We start from the raw sequence: 17,745 nt of genomic DNA, 5'->3' as shown, positions 1-17,745 counted from the left end.
ATGGCAGAAGGGGAGGAACAGATGGAAAGCTCCCCACAGCAATGGCCATGTGGCTACAGCCACCAGCTCAGCTGTTAAGCTGCGAAGCCATTTCATACCCAGTATGAACACAGTGGGACAAGCTTCCTTTATACCCAGCAGCAACATCCATGCTCTTCATCTCTCAGACACAAAAGCTGATGTTTCCACCTGAGTATTTTGCTCACTACCACAGCTACCAAGAGGAACCTGAATTAGGTCTGTGGTCTCTTGGCTCAGAAAAGCAGCTCTACAGTCTTGAGCATGACTACCTTGGTTCAAGACAGAAATTTAATCCCCTATGACACACCTACTAAAACGCCTACAGAAATGTTTCATGCACAGACAAAATGAGCCAAGCATAGAGGACTTCATTCACTCTCTGCCAAACCACATCACTAAACAAAAACTCCCATGTCTGTGTCAGTCAGTATCCACCAAGGTGGACAGGTCTCTTGGCTGGAGGACAACATGGCAGCATTTCTTTTTTCTGCCTGAAAGGGACCTAAATCATAGGTTATTACAGTGATTCTGTTTTCATAGTGAAAGAGTATTGTCTGGGGATCATTCATTTTGGAAGTCTTGATCCAACACTTGCAGGGACATCTCCCAGACTAGAGTGGAAGGAAACTTCTCCCTGCTATGTTGAAATCATACGGAGACCTCTTCATCTTCCCAATCCCTCAAATACAAAATTTTAAAGATTTTTGTAAGTTTAAAAACATTATTTTCCTCTTTCAAGGCCAACACAAAGTTTTCCATGCTTGAAAACTAATGACAATCTATCAGAAAAATAAAAGGCATTTGAACAGGTATACTTGCAGAATCTAGGAAAGCATCACTCTACCTCCTCCGCATGATGCTACACTTACCAATGCAGCTCTAGTGTGGAAACAAGTATCTATCAGACAAACAAATACCCATCACACATCTAATTTGTCATTTATTTTCAAAATAACCCTGTCCTTCCCATGATTTTTAATCTCTAATGGTGGCAGTACCTCCAGAGGAGATGTGCATGTGATAGCATGCATGAATGAAAGCACCATTAAACCATGAGAATTTGCCACAAGCTGTTTGCCATGACATGTGGAGGAAGCCAATAGATTCTCCATTTACTTATACTGTCTTCCCTACTCTTGGTGTTTGCTAAATGGCTCTTGCAGCATTCAGGAGCCCTAACACTGCACTACACAAGGCAGCAGTCCCTGAGCTGATAAGGTTTCTGTAAGACCTGCTCATAACAGCAAGGCCAGCAGTGCAGACAGGATTGCAGCAGAGAGTACAGCTGCTTCCAGACATGGCTTGTAAGAAAATCAGTACAGGTAGGGTCAGGAAAGGACTATTTCATGTAAGCAAAACCAGCAAGAAAAAGGAGTGAACCAGTAAATTTCAGGGAAGCCAGCCCCAAAAACAGCAATGTCAAGTCTTTTAGGAAGGGCCTGAAGAAGTAACATGCCCATGTGACTGCAGATTAACAAGGGGAAAAACAAAGCACCAGCATAGCTGAAAAAACTGCTCCTAGAGATCTGCAACAGACAGGCTTTGCAGGCACCACAATTCCCTCCGATGCTGGAAGCTTGATTTCTTTTTCAGCTATGCCCCTCCCAGGCTTCTCAGCCCAAATAAATACTCCTTATCTTCAGGTCTGCCTGTTTACTGAAGACTGCCAAGAGTGGTGACCCAGATTGTGCTTAAATATAGCCAAGTTCAGCACGGCAGCAGTCAGTCACCCTCTGGACATGGTGCTTGGCACCCCAAAGAGCCTGTTGTCAAAGTTCAGCTGTATCAAAAACTCAGACTATATGGACAGATAATATCTGGCCTAGAATGCCTAGATCAACTAGTAAAATGTCACTTCTCCCTTCTTTTTAGCTCTCTATAATCTTAGTCCATATATGCACCAATGGAAAGGAATCACAAACATAGGAGTGTTTTCAAGTGAGAAAAGGAGCCACACTGAGTCTCACAGCTGGCTGCTACATCTGTGTCTAAATTACATATAAAGCACTTTCATGCTGCACAGAGCATAAGTATTCACCTACTTATCAATTCAAGCTAGGAGTTAATATTAAATAAATTTTGCTGAGCATGGAAGTCTCTGGGAAGGTGTGTCATGCTTCACAGCCTGCCTGCAGCCCAGGTCCTGCATACCACTCCAAACCTGAACACAACCACAATGAAGTAACTGCTGCTTATTGGGACATCTCTGGCTCACAGAGATCCATTTGGCTACGTGTGCTCTTTAAAAATTAACATCACTGAAACAGGGACCATAAACAAAGGAGGTCAGAATCACCTGCAAGTACTTTACCCATGCAAGACCACTACTACCATTCACTTCAAACAGCAAAGCCTCATAATTAGCACTAATTTAGCCAGGAAAGAATAAACCCTGCCATGATATATCTGCAAGCAGCATCACAAGATTTACAATTAAGATTTGCAGTCATGACCACACCAAGTTAAGATCACAGGAGCAGGACATAGTGCTACCCATGGGCACTCCTGAACTGAGTGGCCACAGAGGAGACAGATGCCTGAGCCATGGAATCACATCCCTAATCAGAACACACCCAGAGGTGACCTCTGCCATAAAGAGGGGTTCAAGGCTCTCATCATTCACTTGAAAAAGATTTTTTTCTATATGGAGACACTTAGTGCAAAGCAATTACACTCCTTTAGTTTAAAAAGCACATCCCTTAAACTGCTTCACATTTTCCTCCCACAGCACTGAGTACTCCAATTTGAAAAGGGCAAAAGCCAGTCAGCGTTGGAGGCTGAGAATGTGAAAGAACTGAACTAGAAGGAACCCAAGAGAGAAGCAACTGCTCAACCCCCAAAGCCTTGTCAGCATCCATAGCTGCAGATCAGCACCCCATTCTCCACTGGAGGAAGGTGCTCTAGAATGAAGTGTTAGCCTGCTCCCTAGCATGGCTGTTCAGCTGAGGCCACAGCTGAGCCACAAGGCAGAGCAGAAGCATGTACTGACCACACCTGGCTATCTCCTTTATCTCCACCTGGGGAATCCTCCTAGTGAGCTGTCACTGCTACCCCATGGGGCTGCCAGACATGAAGTCCTTGAGAGGAGGCTGGAATGGACTCGGATGCAACAAAGTAATGTTCTATACATTTAGCCCATTTCAAAATCTGCAGTCAGTAACTGGGTTTCCTCTGTCTTCCACAAGTGAGACTTCCAGTTTCTTTATAAAGGGCGTGTTGGTTGTTATTAGAAAGAACAAAGATCTTACCTAGCACAAACTTCTTTCCAAAGGAGGCAAATGTTCATTAGTGGAAGAAAAAGGGAAAAGGAGGAATTAAAAATAGCCATGAGAAGTGTAGGGTGAGAGAAATAACTGAAAAAACACTGCTTTCTCAAGGTCACTGAAAAGCAGTCAAGGCCTGCAGTGAAATGCTGAGAGCTCTCCAAGGGCATGAGAACTTAAAGTGAAATGAGCTTTTACTTTTTCCACTGCTGACAACAGCCCCCTCCTCATCACAATGTTAATTTCCAACAAAATATGGAAACAACAACTACCTTGTTAGACCAAATTATTAAATTACCTTACAATCAGACAAGCACAGACAAAAGCAGTTTCTGTGGACAGCTGACCTGCTGTGAGTGGCCCCTGTAGCTGTACCTCACAAGGGGTTAATGGGAGGCTACAAACTCATGTGACCTCTCCTTCCCATTTGCTCACTGAGACAGAGGCTATTGCTCTTTAACCTGTTCGAGAAACCTTTTTCCTAACATAACCCCAAGATTCTGTCAATCCCTCTCACATTTATATAAATATATATTAAAGAATTTACTTGAAAGCACTCATGTTGAAATTAGTCTGCAATCCCTTTGTTTAAAGTTGCTACTGTTCCACAAGGGCTGTCTGCAGTAACAGTAGAATTGCTCAAGTACAGCTCCTGAAATGTGAACTAAAAAGCAACAGCAAAACAAAGCCTCTTACTCTATCAACAAGGCAATCAATGTCTGCATGCTTTTTTTCTTCATAAAAAGGAGATTGTTTTTTACATAGTGTCATTTTTTCCAGCAAGGGAAGACTCCTCTAATAAACTGAAATATTCATTACAACAGATGTACTCAGCAAGCTTCTTTGGATGAACAAATGAGATCAATCTGAAAAAAACAGTTTGGTGAAACATGACCATCATTAGTAAAATCACCATACCACTTTTTTTTTTTTTTTCCCCTCAAGTACCTCCTTTCCCTGTGGTAGGATGCATCCAGGAAAATTTATCCCATTTCTAAGTGTTGTGAACTAGTCACATGTATGGGATTTAAGCCACCCAGCCATGGCAATGTTGCTGGTCCACTAGAGAAGACTAATCATGAGCTGTGCTGACATCAAAACCCCCAAGACTGCTGAAATTATCTCATACTTTATAGACCAAACTCAGTATCTCACATGTTTAAAAATATGAAGTTATTTTAATACATTTGTTTACATTTCAAGCAAATCAGTAAACGTTGTTAAAATTCACTCCATCAGAAATCACAGAATCAAATATTCTGTGAAAATACTTACAGTGTGCAGTTTGACATTAACCCAACAGACAAAATAGTATCTGGAATGATTCTACTGATTTCTTCAGCTCACTGATAAAAAACATCCCAACCTACTCAAGCAGTAAACAGAAAACAATTATTATTTAACCCTTATCTCAAAATATCTTTTTGAAGTTACTTAGCAAAAATAAACAACTCTGTACTTAAAATAAATGATGTACAATTACAACAGCTCTTATGCAACCTGTAGTATAATCTGTAACAAATAAAAGTTTCTCATTTAACTGTGAGCCTGGTTACAGACCTGTAAATAAAGACTAGTGATAAAGTCTCTGGCTGCCAGCATGCCCAGGGGAGATCTGCTGAACTAGACTCAATTTCATCATAGAAACCTGTGCAACAGTAACTCAAACACAAAAAAAAATAAGTTACCATGGTACTTCAGAAAAAGAGGATAGTACAGTCGCTACAGTGAAAAGCATGTATATATGAAATTGTACAAAATATGTGCTGACAGATAAATGGTGTTTTAAGAGTAGGCATATCAGAGATTTGGATTCTGAAAATCCATCAAGTGTAGGTAAAAAAGAAACTGCGAAGTTCAACAAAACTCTGCAAGAGAGCAAGTCTCTGCTTTCAGGAAAAAAAAAAAAACAAAACAAGAACATCATTCTAAAGCAGTTATGACCATCCAAATCTGTGACTCAGGAAAGAAAACATATGAAGCAACTGAGAATTGACTAATACTTCTCCCTCTTACATGAATTTAAAATGGAAATTTTCACAGTTCCATTGATGCAGTATAACAGTCAGAAGAGCAAAGTGGGGCTGGGAGGAGTTTGATCAGTCTAACAGTCAATATTCCCAACAAAGCCTTATTAATTGGTTATTTTGTGTTCTGAATGTAAGTGGTAAAAAGGATGAATTGTAATACAAGGATAGCAATTTTTTTTTAACTAAGAGCAACCAAAATACATTATTCCACTTTCCAGAACAAGCCATTCTAATGCAAAGTTGATCACATTAATGTTGTACTTTGTAACAGTCCACAGAGAGAAAGCAATTTAATACTTTGGCCTCTTTTGAATATCATCTTATCTCAGGCCTGGGGAGAAAGCAGAAGTTGTTAGTAATTAGCTGTGGCCTTTAATAATAAAATTGTATTAATCTTCCAATGTTAGATTTTGGAATAAAGGCATAGCTTCATGGTGGCAGAAGCACACAAGCAGATACCAAATTTAGCCATGAATGAGAAGCTTCCTGTTTTAAGTAAGTCACAGAGCATGAAATTTTGACAACCTGGCATGTTTTGAACTTAATTTTACTTCACTCATTGTTAAGCCCAAATCGTCATAGTGTGTAAAAACAACATTAAATGAACATTAAATTCCTGCAGCTGTGCAGGAATATGAGATGTGATCCTCACAGTGAAAATCTGAAGAACATTCTCTTTTGAAACACAGGTTAGAAAAATACTATCATACTACATTAATGACATTTTCATTCAACACCCAGCTCTTCCACTTGATGGGGAAGCAGACAACCGTATCTGTTAAAGAAAAACCCCAAACAACAGAGTACTCCTCTACTGCTTTAGAACTGATGAATGTGCACCCATTTCTCTTAGACATTGTAAAGAACCAAAAAATTCACAGGAACCCTTAGAAGAATGCCTTGTCAGGAAAGGCCAGCCCAACCACTTGCTCTTTCAGTTCTTCCAGGAAGGGCTTATTTGTGTGCAATGAATAAGCAGATGCTAGATATGATTGGAGTACATCACAGTGAACAAATACTGCCCACAGGCTGGGGTGGAACAGCAGCACACAGGCCCAATCCCTCTTAGCAGGTGTTTAAATTACATGTTCTTAAAGGCTTAAGACTTTGTCTGGATTCCAGATATCAACCTCTCTGCTAGCAAAGTTAGAAACAACAACACAAGTCATCAGTATAAAAAAAATTGCTTTAACAGGCTTCAAAGAGCAAAGAGCTTCCACACTCCTCTTTATTTCAACAGAGATGATTAGTTAAGGTGCTTTAGGATTCTGCACGGCAGAGAAGCTGGCAGAGGTGGCCATTTAACAAGCTCTGAAGTCTTTAGCGGGTATTTGAGGGCAGTTCCCGAGGCAGAACCCTGAGCTGCTAGTTTCTGTAGCGGGGCATCTGTGGAGCAGGGGCTCCCTCTAAGGGGGCTGAGGAAGAGACTGTCATCAGCTGTCCACCATGAATTTTCTCATTCACCCGCAGGTCACAGCCATCCTGCAGCATCCTTATAGCTATCCTTGCAATGTTTTTAGAGTCATCAAGTCCACTGTGAGGTCTCCCATCGTAATTCATGCCTAAATTTTCAAGCATGATTGTCAGCTTGGTCTGGTTCCTAGGAACCTGATGGAGAAAGTGAGTAAAATTCAAGGATTAGGGTCTGTACCAAGTCTTTTTAATCTAACACAGGGCAGTAGAAACACATGCAGATTTTAAGTCTACTTAAGGCACATATTACTTTCATGTTGCCTTCTGTCAGATCACTAACCCTTTAACTTCAAAGCACCTTGGTGAGACAGACACTCTCATTTTTATGGAAGAGACATAGTCAACAGGAGTTTGTCTAGACCCCGGCTGATGTCAAGAGCCTCTCACTAGGACCAGCTGAAGACATGCCTGCACTGGCAAGGTTGGAAGCCAGGGCCTAGATAGGTTTAACAATCTTTATAAAAAACAAATTACTACCCACAGTGGCATTGCAGAGGGACTTAGATTTTGGTTTTCCTTTTATATTCTAAGTGATTAAAGAAGCACCAGGCTCCTGATTCTCACTGACATCAAGCTCCTGAGTACCTTCAACCACCACAGGATCTGATCAGCAACACCCACAGCAATCCTGTAATATTTACCCAGCACAAAGTAAAGCTCTTCCCTTATTAAATGTCAATCTCTCCTTTACCTAGAGGTTACATGTAGTATGAAAAAGCCCTTCAAAAGAAGATCATTACCTAGGCTGAAATCACATTCAAAAAAAGTATTTTAGTGCAAGCTGATTGGGAATTTGCTACAATCTCCAATAACTCATTTGATGGTAGTCTGACAGAAAGCAGCAATAAGGTCCAGCACTGGACTTGGTAGTACTTTTCTCTTGACAATTTGATTCCACTGTAGATATATCCTAATCTTTCTCTGGCCCTATTACACTGTCGTAAGTCAAGATTGTATGAGGGTAGTGGTGCAAATTAGTTTTGTAGTGTATTGCATGAAAACAGGAGAAAATAATTGAAAAATCGATACAGTCTTTTCAGCTGAACTACTTCAAGACTACTTGATCTAAGAGGACTGGTATAACATTTTTAGACAATACTTCAAGGAGCACAACCTGAGTCTTAAAAACAAGATTAAAATCAAAGAGCAGTAGATTATATGATCTTCAATTAGTGAACTGAGATCTGCACATGAAACACATTTGAAAATCAGGCACTAGGCAACTAGTTTAAGTGCTATCATTTAATACTACACAAGTAGAGATTACAAGCACAACAGGATATTCTAGACTTTTAAACCAAATTTTTCCATAAAAGAAACAGTAATTTGTACAAACCTTGTAGAAGTTCCCATATGATTTGCGAATATTGATCCACTTTTTGGCAAAAGAAGGGTATCTGATGTGGCTAATACGGCACTGGATGTTCAAAAATTTACTCATATCCCAAGATCTTAAAAAGTCAAAAGAGGAAAATATTAGTAATGTCTAATCCTGTGTTCTATATATTGCACAGCTGTAGAACTAAAAGCTGTCTTGTTTCTGGTGATCAGTAGAAGGAAAACAGTTTAGGAAAAGTTCTTTTGCTACAATCGTGGTAAAGAATTTTTTAATATAAATTTGTTAATCATGGGGAAAAATTGACATGAGCAAGACTGTCACTAGGATGATGTCACCTCCATTATGGTTAAATAAAAAATAGCACACCAACTACTCTACCTACCACATCAACACTCAAAACTGCCAATAAATTAAGTGCTTACACAGCCCTCAGGGAAGCAAGTGACACCTTAAATCTTCCTGATTATTTGGGTAAGCATGCATCTCTCTGCTTCAGGTAGGCTACTGAAACTAGACTGCACCTGGTTTTATGAGAAACCATATCTCTATGAAAATACGAAGAAATTATAATCCTATTTATTTAGCAGACTGCCTTCCTGAGGGGAACCACCCCAACAAGTTTGTGATCTGCAAGCTAAAGTAAAGCTGTTTTTCCCCATCTCTTGTAGCTGTCTATGCAATCTCACCTATACAACAGAGAGTTCAGTGCACCTATTTTCCTGAAGGGATTTCACTGAGGGGATTGCTCTGGAGGGAAATTCCAGAGACATTTAGGCCCAGTAATATAACCAGTCTTGCACCAGCTTTGCTTTAGTATTTTCTTTTTTTAATTCACTGTTGCTTCCAAAGATAGCAATGTAATTACAGGTTAAAAATCAGTTAAATAGAAATATTTACCATAGCTCCTTAAATTAATTAAGGTTGGAATAGCATTATATTAACTCTTTATTTTTAAGGTGTACATGGATCTATACTGTACACCTCAAGTCTTGTATGACACCTTTTTTAATGGCTCACACTGGACACAACAATATTTTGGTGATATGGGTTCTTCACCAGAGAAGACCTGTGACCTATAGTAATTGTCTAAAACTTCAGGAATTTTGAGAAAAACGTCTCACGGCCAAAACCAATTCTCAGTTATTTAAGTTGGGTTACTTAAAAAAACCCTAACTAACTATTAGGTATCTATTCAACTACTCTGATACATTCTTTTTCACACTACTCACACTACAGACTAGAACATTTCTCTGTGCTTTACTTGACAGAAGTGTTAGCAAATTATACTAAGATTCCAGACACTGTTTTTTCATGAACACCATTTTTGTTTCAGGGTTCATCTCATCCTGGTTCAACACAGCCATTGCATCAGAGCAGTACAAAACCTCCTTTTTAATCCAGCACAGCAAAAAACCTGCTGCAGGCAAATATGAAAATGCATCATTTACCTCAACACAGCTAATGCTAAAAACTCCCTGTCCTACTTAAATCCTTCATTCCAAGAGAAGGAGTAAAGCAGATATGTTAACAGAATAATGATGTTTCACAGCTAAAAGGCAAGCAGCACCTGCAAAAAAATGCTCTGGCCAGTGCTATACAGGATAAGGCTTGAACACTATATAACAAAGCTAAGGATCACAAGAACAATATTGCATCACAAATGGATCTAGATCTCAAGATCTGTTCCCCTTGCAGTCATTAGCAGACTTGATTTTCCACAGAGAGCCTGTGAGAGAGCAAGTTCAGGTGGCAGTTCCAGGGACTAATGGAACACACAAAGCTTGTTAGAGGTGGGACCCACCATAGCCACAGTCCTCTAAACAGAGCAGAGAGATTTCTGTGCTAGCCATTTCTCCTTGCTCCACAAACACCATAATCCATTATTGTTTTCCAGCAAAATATCTAGTATGTATTAACAGTAATACTAATAGACACAGGATACCACACACAACCACCACACACCTCTGAAGTCTCAGATTCAGAAGGGCACAAAAGTTGCCTAGAACTGAAACTCCACAGTGTTATGTTCAGGTATTATGTGCTAGATATAAATGGAGAATTACAGCAGCAACAAAGCTAAGAAGTCTGTTCAACATCACTTTGTTGCATACAGACTACAAGGAAAGAAATGGCGCCATCTGATGGATTTAAGCTTCATTTTGAATTATTCAGTCCAGCTTTCCTGATTTTCTCCAAAGCTTCAAATAAAACAAAACCAGAAAAATGGGAGCAGTGTCCTGATCCATCTTTAGCAATGCTCTCACAAATATTAAATATGGTTTTTGCAGTTTTACATTGTGCTGAAGGTTGCATAAGGACATACCCGTCCGTCAACATGGAATAGCTATACTTTGTTCCCAGTTCTCGTTGTCTCATCCACTCTACAACATTCTGCAGAACTTGAGGAAAAGTATCAGCTTTATCAACAATGTCCTAAGAAAACAAACAAAAAAAAAACCCCAAAAACAAAGTAAGGAACAATTTTTCAGAAAAAAACCCAAACAAACCAGCATTAGGTATAAAAACTGTTTTTGGTATATGGGCACTTAAAAACTTGGTTTCATCAAAATCTTTAGAAAACCAGACTACATGTTAACAGACAACTGGAGAGATTTTTCTAAACTGAAAAAATAGCACCACAAAAGCACCACTAGAAGAGCCAACCTCCTAATAGCTTCTGTAAAGGTAACAAGGTTAGTCAGCACTTGAACTTGGATTAAAACCTTTGAGGTTGTTTCCCAGGCTCCTGCTTAAGTCACTTATCACAAGCCATTGCCATCTTAAGACTCTAAACTCTTTAGAATAAAAATCTTAGAAGAGGAACTGATGCAATTCAAAAGGTGCTTTGCTCTACTAAAGATCAAATTTCTCCACATGAATTAAAAATTGAATGTTTTTCCCCACAAAATGACCAATTTAGTGAAATCAGTTCTATGATAATTGGGAGAGGGAAAAAACAAGGATTAAGAAAATAGGCCTTACAAAAAAATGACCAAGAAAGGCTACCATTTAAGGTTACCAGTCTGAAAACATCAACACCACATCTCTTTTTCCCCCTATTTTTTCCTGAAGAAATGGAAGTGCAAATTACCTGGGTTATTCCTGTCAGATTGATGCAGAAGTCTGAAAGCTTGGGATTAATCTCTGGCTTCACATATTGCTGAAAGGTATCCTCCTGTAACAGGAAAATCAAGAGCTCAGCTGCAGCACACTACACAGCCTGCAAGGCAACTTCTCTGGCTTGCCTGCAGCCCAAAGGCAACAGCAGCTACTTGTCCTGCCGCAGGCAAAAAGGAGTGTGTACCTCCTGAGGCACTATGAGCCTCCTGACTGCCCATCATCAGATTCCTAACGGGACAGAGCTTTCCAACCAGAACATGTCCTTCCTCTGAGCCAGTAGGCACCAAAGAGTGGGAATGTGGATTTAAGAGGGGAAAAGGACAGACTGCAAAAAAGAAGATGATTTGGGAAGAGAGTGAGTAAGGAAAAAAGAAGTGAGAGGCATGAGTAAAGCTTTATGTTTTTTATGTGGTATCTCTAAAGGTTCACCTGCAGTTCAAGAAAAGCAACCAGCCACACACCTCAGAGGCTTCATGCAAGTCCTACATCTCTGGATGTCAGCCAGGCAGAGACAAAAAAAACCTCACTCTGGGTACCTCAGCAATTCAAGAGTGAAGACTGCAGGCAAGTTTAATGGAAAAATCTCTGCCGTTATACAAAATCTTTTGGACAGAGGGAAAAAACCACTCTCAGAGCAATAAAAACAATCTTGGTAATCTGCACAATCCTCTTTTTGCAGTTAGAAAGCTGCTTACACATGCAGCTGTATTTTCATGTAGCATCACAATGATTACTGGAAATCCTCTTCCTCTTAGAAGTTCTTCATAAGTGAACCATTAGTCAGAGGTGTATGCATGTCCTGTTTCACTGAGTCACTCAGTTTCAGTTAGACAGCAAGAAGCTTATCCTTAAAGAAAGCTGTACTGGAACAGAGCATTTGAAGCTACCAAATGCTGCTAAATATGTTTAAAATCAGGTTACACAGCAGTTGGGTACATTGTGAAAACAGCCAAGCCTGACAAGAAGTGTAGTTCACTCAATCTCACTTTCTAGACCTCTCCATTAGTGTCTTCTAGATTGCCTCACACAGGACCACAGAAATTGATAATTTTTGATTATGATGAATCTCTTGAGTCGTAGAAACAGATTTGTGGAGCTTAAAGCAGGGAAAGAAAGGGCAGGTGGCAACAGACACAGACAACTGAGAAACTCATATCAATAAAAGGAATCAACAGCAGGAGAATAATCTGTTCGGATGATCATTTGGAAAATGCTTTCAGAATAGAAAGTTTTGTTTGTACATAAGAGGCACAGAGGATAAGCCCTTATGGCAAAAAGAGTAAGCTATTTTCCAACATCTACTCAAAAACTAATCTATACTTTCTGATGTAAAGAAGCTACATCAAAGAATAGCATACCAACACAGCAGTTAGATCACTTACTATTTCCAGGGTACGTGTGTTTACTAAGACAACAGGAAACTCAATTATTTCATGTACAAATTCAGGTGGATTTCCTTCTTCACACGTTGCTTCAAAGTCAACAACACAAATGTAGTCATAGCAGCTGTCTCCACTAATGTGTTCCTTCTGCATCAGCTTCTGTTTCTTGTAATAGTTTTTCAATCTCTTTTTCAGTACATCTTTCACTCCTCTAAAGAAATAAGGAAAGTGACAAACATCACACTCTTGTTTAATTAATTATTTCCTTGTTGTAGAACTGAAGCTGTATTTGACATTTGAAAGTTCAACACTTATTAACCTCATTTTGAACACCAGCACTTGTGAAGTCTGAATTCCACTTTATCATACAGGAGTGTTATCTCCAATATCTGTGATACATTATATCCCATTATCTGGCATAATGCAGACGCTGTGATACCACCCCATCAAGACAATACCAGGGACAGACTGGGAAGCACAGCACAGAGACACTCTGCAGTCACCTCTAGGTCAGCAAGATTCAGTAGCCAAAGCCTTTCCAAAGCTCAAGTCTTTGTAGATTACTCCTACCTGACCTCTGGCCCTGGAAGAAGTACTGCTTCACCTGTATTCCCCTGTGCCCTCTATCTGAAGTGACTCATGCCCAAGGCCTTTCTGCATCACTGGCATAGATAACACAGAATCCAGCCTAAATGCTCACATTTTAAATTCTTCTCAATTTAAATTTAAAATTGAGCTCACTGAGTAACTCAAAATAAAGTATTTGAGATTTCAGTAGTCAGAAAAACTTCCTGGTCAAGGATCTGCTTTTCAGGAGGTTTGTGGCTATAAATAAATTCACATGGCATGTGATTAAAGTGACTTACTGTGTTCTTTCAATACAAACACTGTAATACATGAATGCATATGCCAGAACTACCATGTACCACACCAGAGCTGAATAAATGAGGATCATTCACTCTTCCAAGGAAGTTATTTTCAAAATTATTCATTGCAAATGAAATCACAGAAGCTGTAAGAGAGACGTGTAGCAAGCGTTATTATCAGAAAAGCAGCCCCTGATCCACAAGGAAGAACTGGAATCAAACTACTAAACCTGCATTTGAGAACATCAGCTGCTTCTGCAGAGATAACTATTCCTCACTCTGGTTTATTGATCTGGTTTAAGTCAATGACCAGTTCATCCAAAGGTGAGACAGTATGGGAGCTGATGGATTACCAATCCAATTACCTCTTTCTTCATCAAACTTATAAAAAAGGTTGAAAATAGGAAACAATCGACAATCACAATAACCTCAGAAAAAAGGATGGTGTGTGGCAGTCTGCTCAATTCTCTACATTAGAGCTGATGCATTATTTGTTTCCAGATAAGACATATTCTGACTTGACTTAATTGAATATACTGACAAAAGAAGTCTAGCTTGGGTGAAAGAGAAATTTAAAGCTTTTAGCATTTGCAACTAAATTAAAAAATGCATATTGAAAATTTATAACCTAAGAGAAAACCACAAAGACATCATATACTATTTGAATTCTGGTTTTTATTTTTAAATTAGAGCAACTGCTAAACAGCTATAGAAATCTAAAGTGCCTTACCAAGAATTTTCTCAGGTAATGGTAAGATTTTTTCCCTCTGATGCACTAAATTAATTTAACCAACTAACTCCCCACCACTACTTTCTTAATATTGTTGCCTACAGAGACAATACACTTTGTTTTTCCCAGTAAACCTTCTTCACAATATCTCAAATTTCTCTGGCCACAGAATTACTAGTCTTGCAGGTAATTTCCAATACAGCAGGAACTACACTATATTCCCTTGCCTCTGCCCCAGTCGGCACAAATCCAGCTTATACTACAGTTATTTTCTCACATTATTCTAGCACATCTATTCAGAGTAGCAAACTCTCCATCTAAAGGTACCTGTCCTCTACATTGATTAAATCCTGAGCCCCACCACAGAGTTTGTAGCAAGTATCAGATCTGTACTGGTACAGTAAATAAAAATATGGTTGTTCTGAAACAAGTTTCTATATGATGAAGGTCTGCAGTTCTTTCCCCCTTGACCAAAAAGTGAAATACCTTACAGTTACATATTCTTTCATTTCTTTAGGTTGCCAGTTGAGACAGCATACATTAAGCAGTATGCATTAATCCTACAACAAAAGCTGCATCAAGATTGAGCATAAAACAACTCGTGGCTGGTGCTTTTCACTTTGTGCTGAGTTTTTAAGCTTTAAAATAACCATCCCTCACAGCTCTACTGCTCTCAAAGATAAATCAAGATGTTTACAAATAAGCCTAACCTGGTTTCAAGCTTGAACTCTGCAAGTTTACTTCGGAGCTCTTCTCTGGTCATTCTGTTGATATAACCATTGGTTATAGCAATTTCTTTGTAAATTGGATCACTGAAGTCGTTTGAACTGGCAGCTGAGGTTTTGCCATTAGTCTCTTGATCACTGATCCTGCAATGCTGCCTACCCTAGAAGAAAGGGAAATCAGGAAGTCATTTAAGAAAGTCAAAACAAGAAGCTTGAGCTTTTCACAGTTCGTTTTGGCACCAAAACGCAGTAAAGCATCACACTGTTACACTTGTGATCAGAGCGAATTAACTTATAAATAAGCAAGAGAATCAATACTGAAGCCTGCCCTGAAACGCGGTTTTCCTAAAAAGCAATGAACAGAATAAAGGGATACTAATGCACACGTCTTGAGCCATGTCGAACAGCGGCTCTTGGAGACAAAACTTGAATATGCATCCTAATTTCGACAGAAAAAAGAGTTCTCTGGTGCAAACAAGCACAGCCTTCACCAGCATCGAGCGATTTCTCTCGACAACTGGATTAACCAGAATCCACACAGACTGGCACACGCGGGTCGGTGCCCAGTACGTGCAAAATAAAGAAAGCAATAAAGTAAGCGGAAAAACTCCGGACACTTCGGCCCCCGCCCGCTGCTCGCGGCCTTTGTGCGGTGCGCACAGCGCGGCCTGGGCGGGCCATGGCACCGGCGGCGCTCCTCCCGAGGGCGAGGCCGGGCAGCTCCGGGCGCCGGGGCACGGTCGGGCGGGCCGAGGCCCGAGGCGGGCGGGCAGCCGAGCCGCCCCGGGCGAGCGGGCGGGGACCGCGGCCTCGGGCCAGCACCGCCCGGCGGCCACCGCCCCCGCCGCCCCGCGCACTCACCGGCGGGCAGGCTGCGGGGGCGGCCGGCGCCTCGTCCCGGGCGGCCTGCGGGCGGTTCTCCTTCTGCTCCTCCATGGCGGCGGCGGCGGGAACCGCGGCGGGGACGGCGGCCCGGCGGAGGCGGGAGAGCGCGGGGCCCGCCCCTGGGCGGAGCGGCAGCCCCGCCACCGCCGCCCCGCTCCTTCGGTTCCGTGAGAGCCGAGCTGCTGCGCGGCCGCGGCTCCCGCAGTCCCCCTCTGGCATCAAAGGCGGTGGTGGGCATGTGCCACGCGTGCCCGGGCCGCCTCACCCGCGGCTGGCCCTCGGCCCTGCCCCTCTGCAGCAGCACCGCCTCCTCATGCGCCTGCCTCGCCCCCCCTGGGGGTTGGGGTCACGGCGGCTCTGTGGAAGTTCTGTCCGTGTTACGGGAAACACGCACTGGACAGACGGCTCATTTATGCCTCCGTGCTCCTTCTCACGGGATTGACTTTGCACAGAGTACCCGAAACACGGATCTGGGGCAGCCGCGGTGTATTGGGTGCCAAGTCACAGCCACCAGAAGGATGCAGTTGGCCCCAAGCCCCTTCCTGCTGTTCCCTATATCCCTTAATCCGCAGTCAACAAGCAGGGTGAGATGGGTGGCACGAGACATGTAAGCTCTGGATCTTCTTGGCCAGGAGGTGAAAGCAAAGCGGTGAAGCCTCTCTGTCCCTCACAGGTGAGTTTATTTTCCACTGGTGTTTCCCACAGTCCTGAAGTGCAGTCCAGTGTCCCTCAGTGATGGAGGCCGATGTGTATAGGCACCAACCTGATGCAACCACGCCAATACCTACACATCTGCCAGCCACTAACAGCCTAGAATCTCTTCTGCCCTGTTGTAGCTGGGACCCCACCACCAACCCTCAGCTGTGCCTCCCATCTCACTCTGGCACACGAGCATCTCGTTGCAGATGCTGACATCCCCTCTCCTACACCTGCTGGGCAGCATTTATCATCTTCGGTGGGTGTGCCATACAGGTCTGTCTCATCTTCTCCAGATGGAATGATGACAGAAGCGAGGTCACAGACAAGTGCCTGGGACTATGTGCATGTCCTAGTTTTGGCTGAGATAGTTAATTTTCTTAGATGCTGGTGCAATGCTCTATTTTTTGAATTTAGTATGAGAATATTGTGGATAACACGCATCATTTAGTTGTTGCTCAGTAGCGCTCACTCTGCATCAAGGACTTTTCGGTTTCCCATGCTCTGTCAGTGAGAAGGTGCACAAGCTGGGAGGAAGCACAGTCAGGACAACTGACCCTAACTGGCCAAAGGGATATTCCATACCTTGTGGAACATTGTGCCTAGTATATAAATGGAGGGGAGAGGAGGAGTTGACTGGGAACTGCTGATGCTCATCCCCCATCACTGGGGGGGGTCAGTGAATGGTGACCAAGCATATTGTGCATCACTTGTCTTTCTTGGGCTTTACTCCTCTCTCTTTCATTGCAATTACTATCATTAGTATTACTATATTTTACTTTGCTTCCATTATTAAACTGCTCTTAACCTGTGGGTTTTACTTTTTTTCCTATTTTCCTCCCCACCAGGAGGTGGTGGTGAGCTAGCAGCTGTGTGATGATGCTTAGTTGCCAGAGGGTGTTAAACCGCAGCGGTGGGAAGGGATTTGCTTCTTTTTGTAATTCACCCTCCTGGTGTTGCCACAAACGCCCTGTTGCCAAGCAGAGGACCACCTGCCTTACTACTCTGCCTCCAAAACCTGCTCTGAACATGAGCAGGGAACCAAGCTTTACACAAATGCAAACAACATGGTATCTGTAAGAACCAGTGAGCCAGCCTCACAAACCCATAAACTATCTTAAATTGTAGTGGGAAAAAAGCTGTTCCCCAGAAATCACCTGCCTTGCTGGAGTGGGCAATGGTTCACAGGTACTAAACAAGGGGCTCCATCTCAGA

At 41.8% G+C, this 17,745-nt stretch overlaps 1 protein-coding gene across 1 annotated transcript; it reads right to left on the bottom strand.

Moving 5' to 3' along the window:
• Positions 1 to 4,442: 4,442 nt before the first annotated feature.
• ERI1 (exoribonuclease 1) lies at positions 4,443 to 16,762 on the bottom strand. The gene is made up of 7 exons (XM_085058470.1): positions 15,811 to 16,762; positions 14,935 to 15,110; positions 12,629 to 12,839; positions 11,218 to 11,301; positions 10,450 to 10,559; positions 8,124 to 8,238; positions 4,443 to 6,922 (listed from the first exon to the last, which is right to left on the bottom strand). The coding sequence occupies exons 1-7, from the start codon at positions 16,051 to 16,053 to the stop codon at positions 6,680 to 6,682; spliced, it is 1,182 nt and encodes a 393-aa protein (XP_084914596.1). The 5' UTR covers positions 16,054 to 16,762; the 3' UTR covers positions 4,443 to 6,679.
• Positions 16,763 to 17,745: the final 983 nt, after the last annotated feature.

This window comes from Lichenostomus cassidix, chromosome 4, assembly GCF_008360975.1.
Source record: "Lichenostomus cassidix isolate B80296 chromosome 4, HeHo_3.0, whole genome shotgun sequence".
In the NCBI taxonomy this organism is placed as follows: domain Eukaryota; kingdom Metazoa; phylum Chordata; class Aves; order Passeriformes; family Meliphagidae; genus Lichenostomus; species Lichenostomus cassidix.
Note: the sequence above shows the minus strand (reverse complement) of the source record. Positions and strands in the feature narration are given on the sequence as shown.

What these genes read in the sequence shown, in the direction of transcription:
- ERI1 (XM_085058470.1), bottom strand. Translation starts at nt 16,053, where the DNA reads ATGCCAGAGGGGGACTGCGGGAGCCGCGGCCGCGCAGCAGCTCGGCTC. An exon ending in CCCCCGCAGCCTGCCCGCCG is followed by an intron (nt 15,111 to 15,810) that starts GTGAGTGCGCGG and finishes CCTTTCTTCTAG; the next exon opens with GGTAGGCAGCATTGCAGGAT. An exon ending in ATCTGACAGGAATAACCCAG is followed by an intron (nt 10,560 to 11,217) that starts GTAATTTGCACT and finishes TTGTTTTCTTAG; the next exon opens with GACATTGTTGATAAAGCTGA.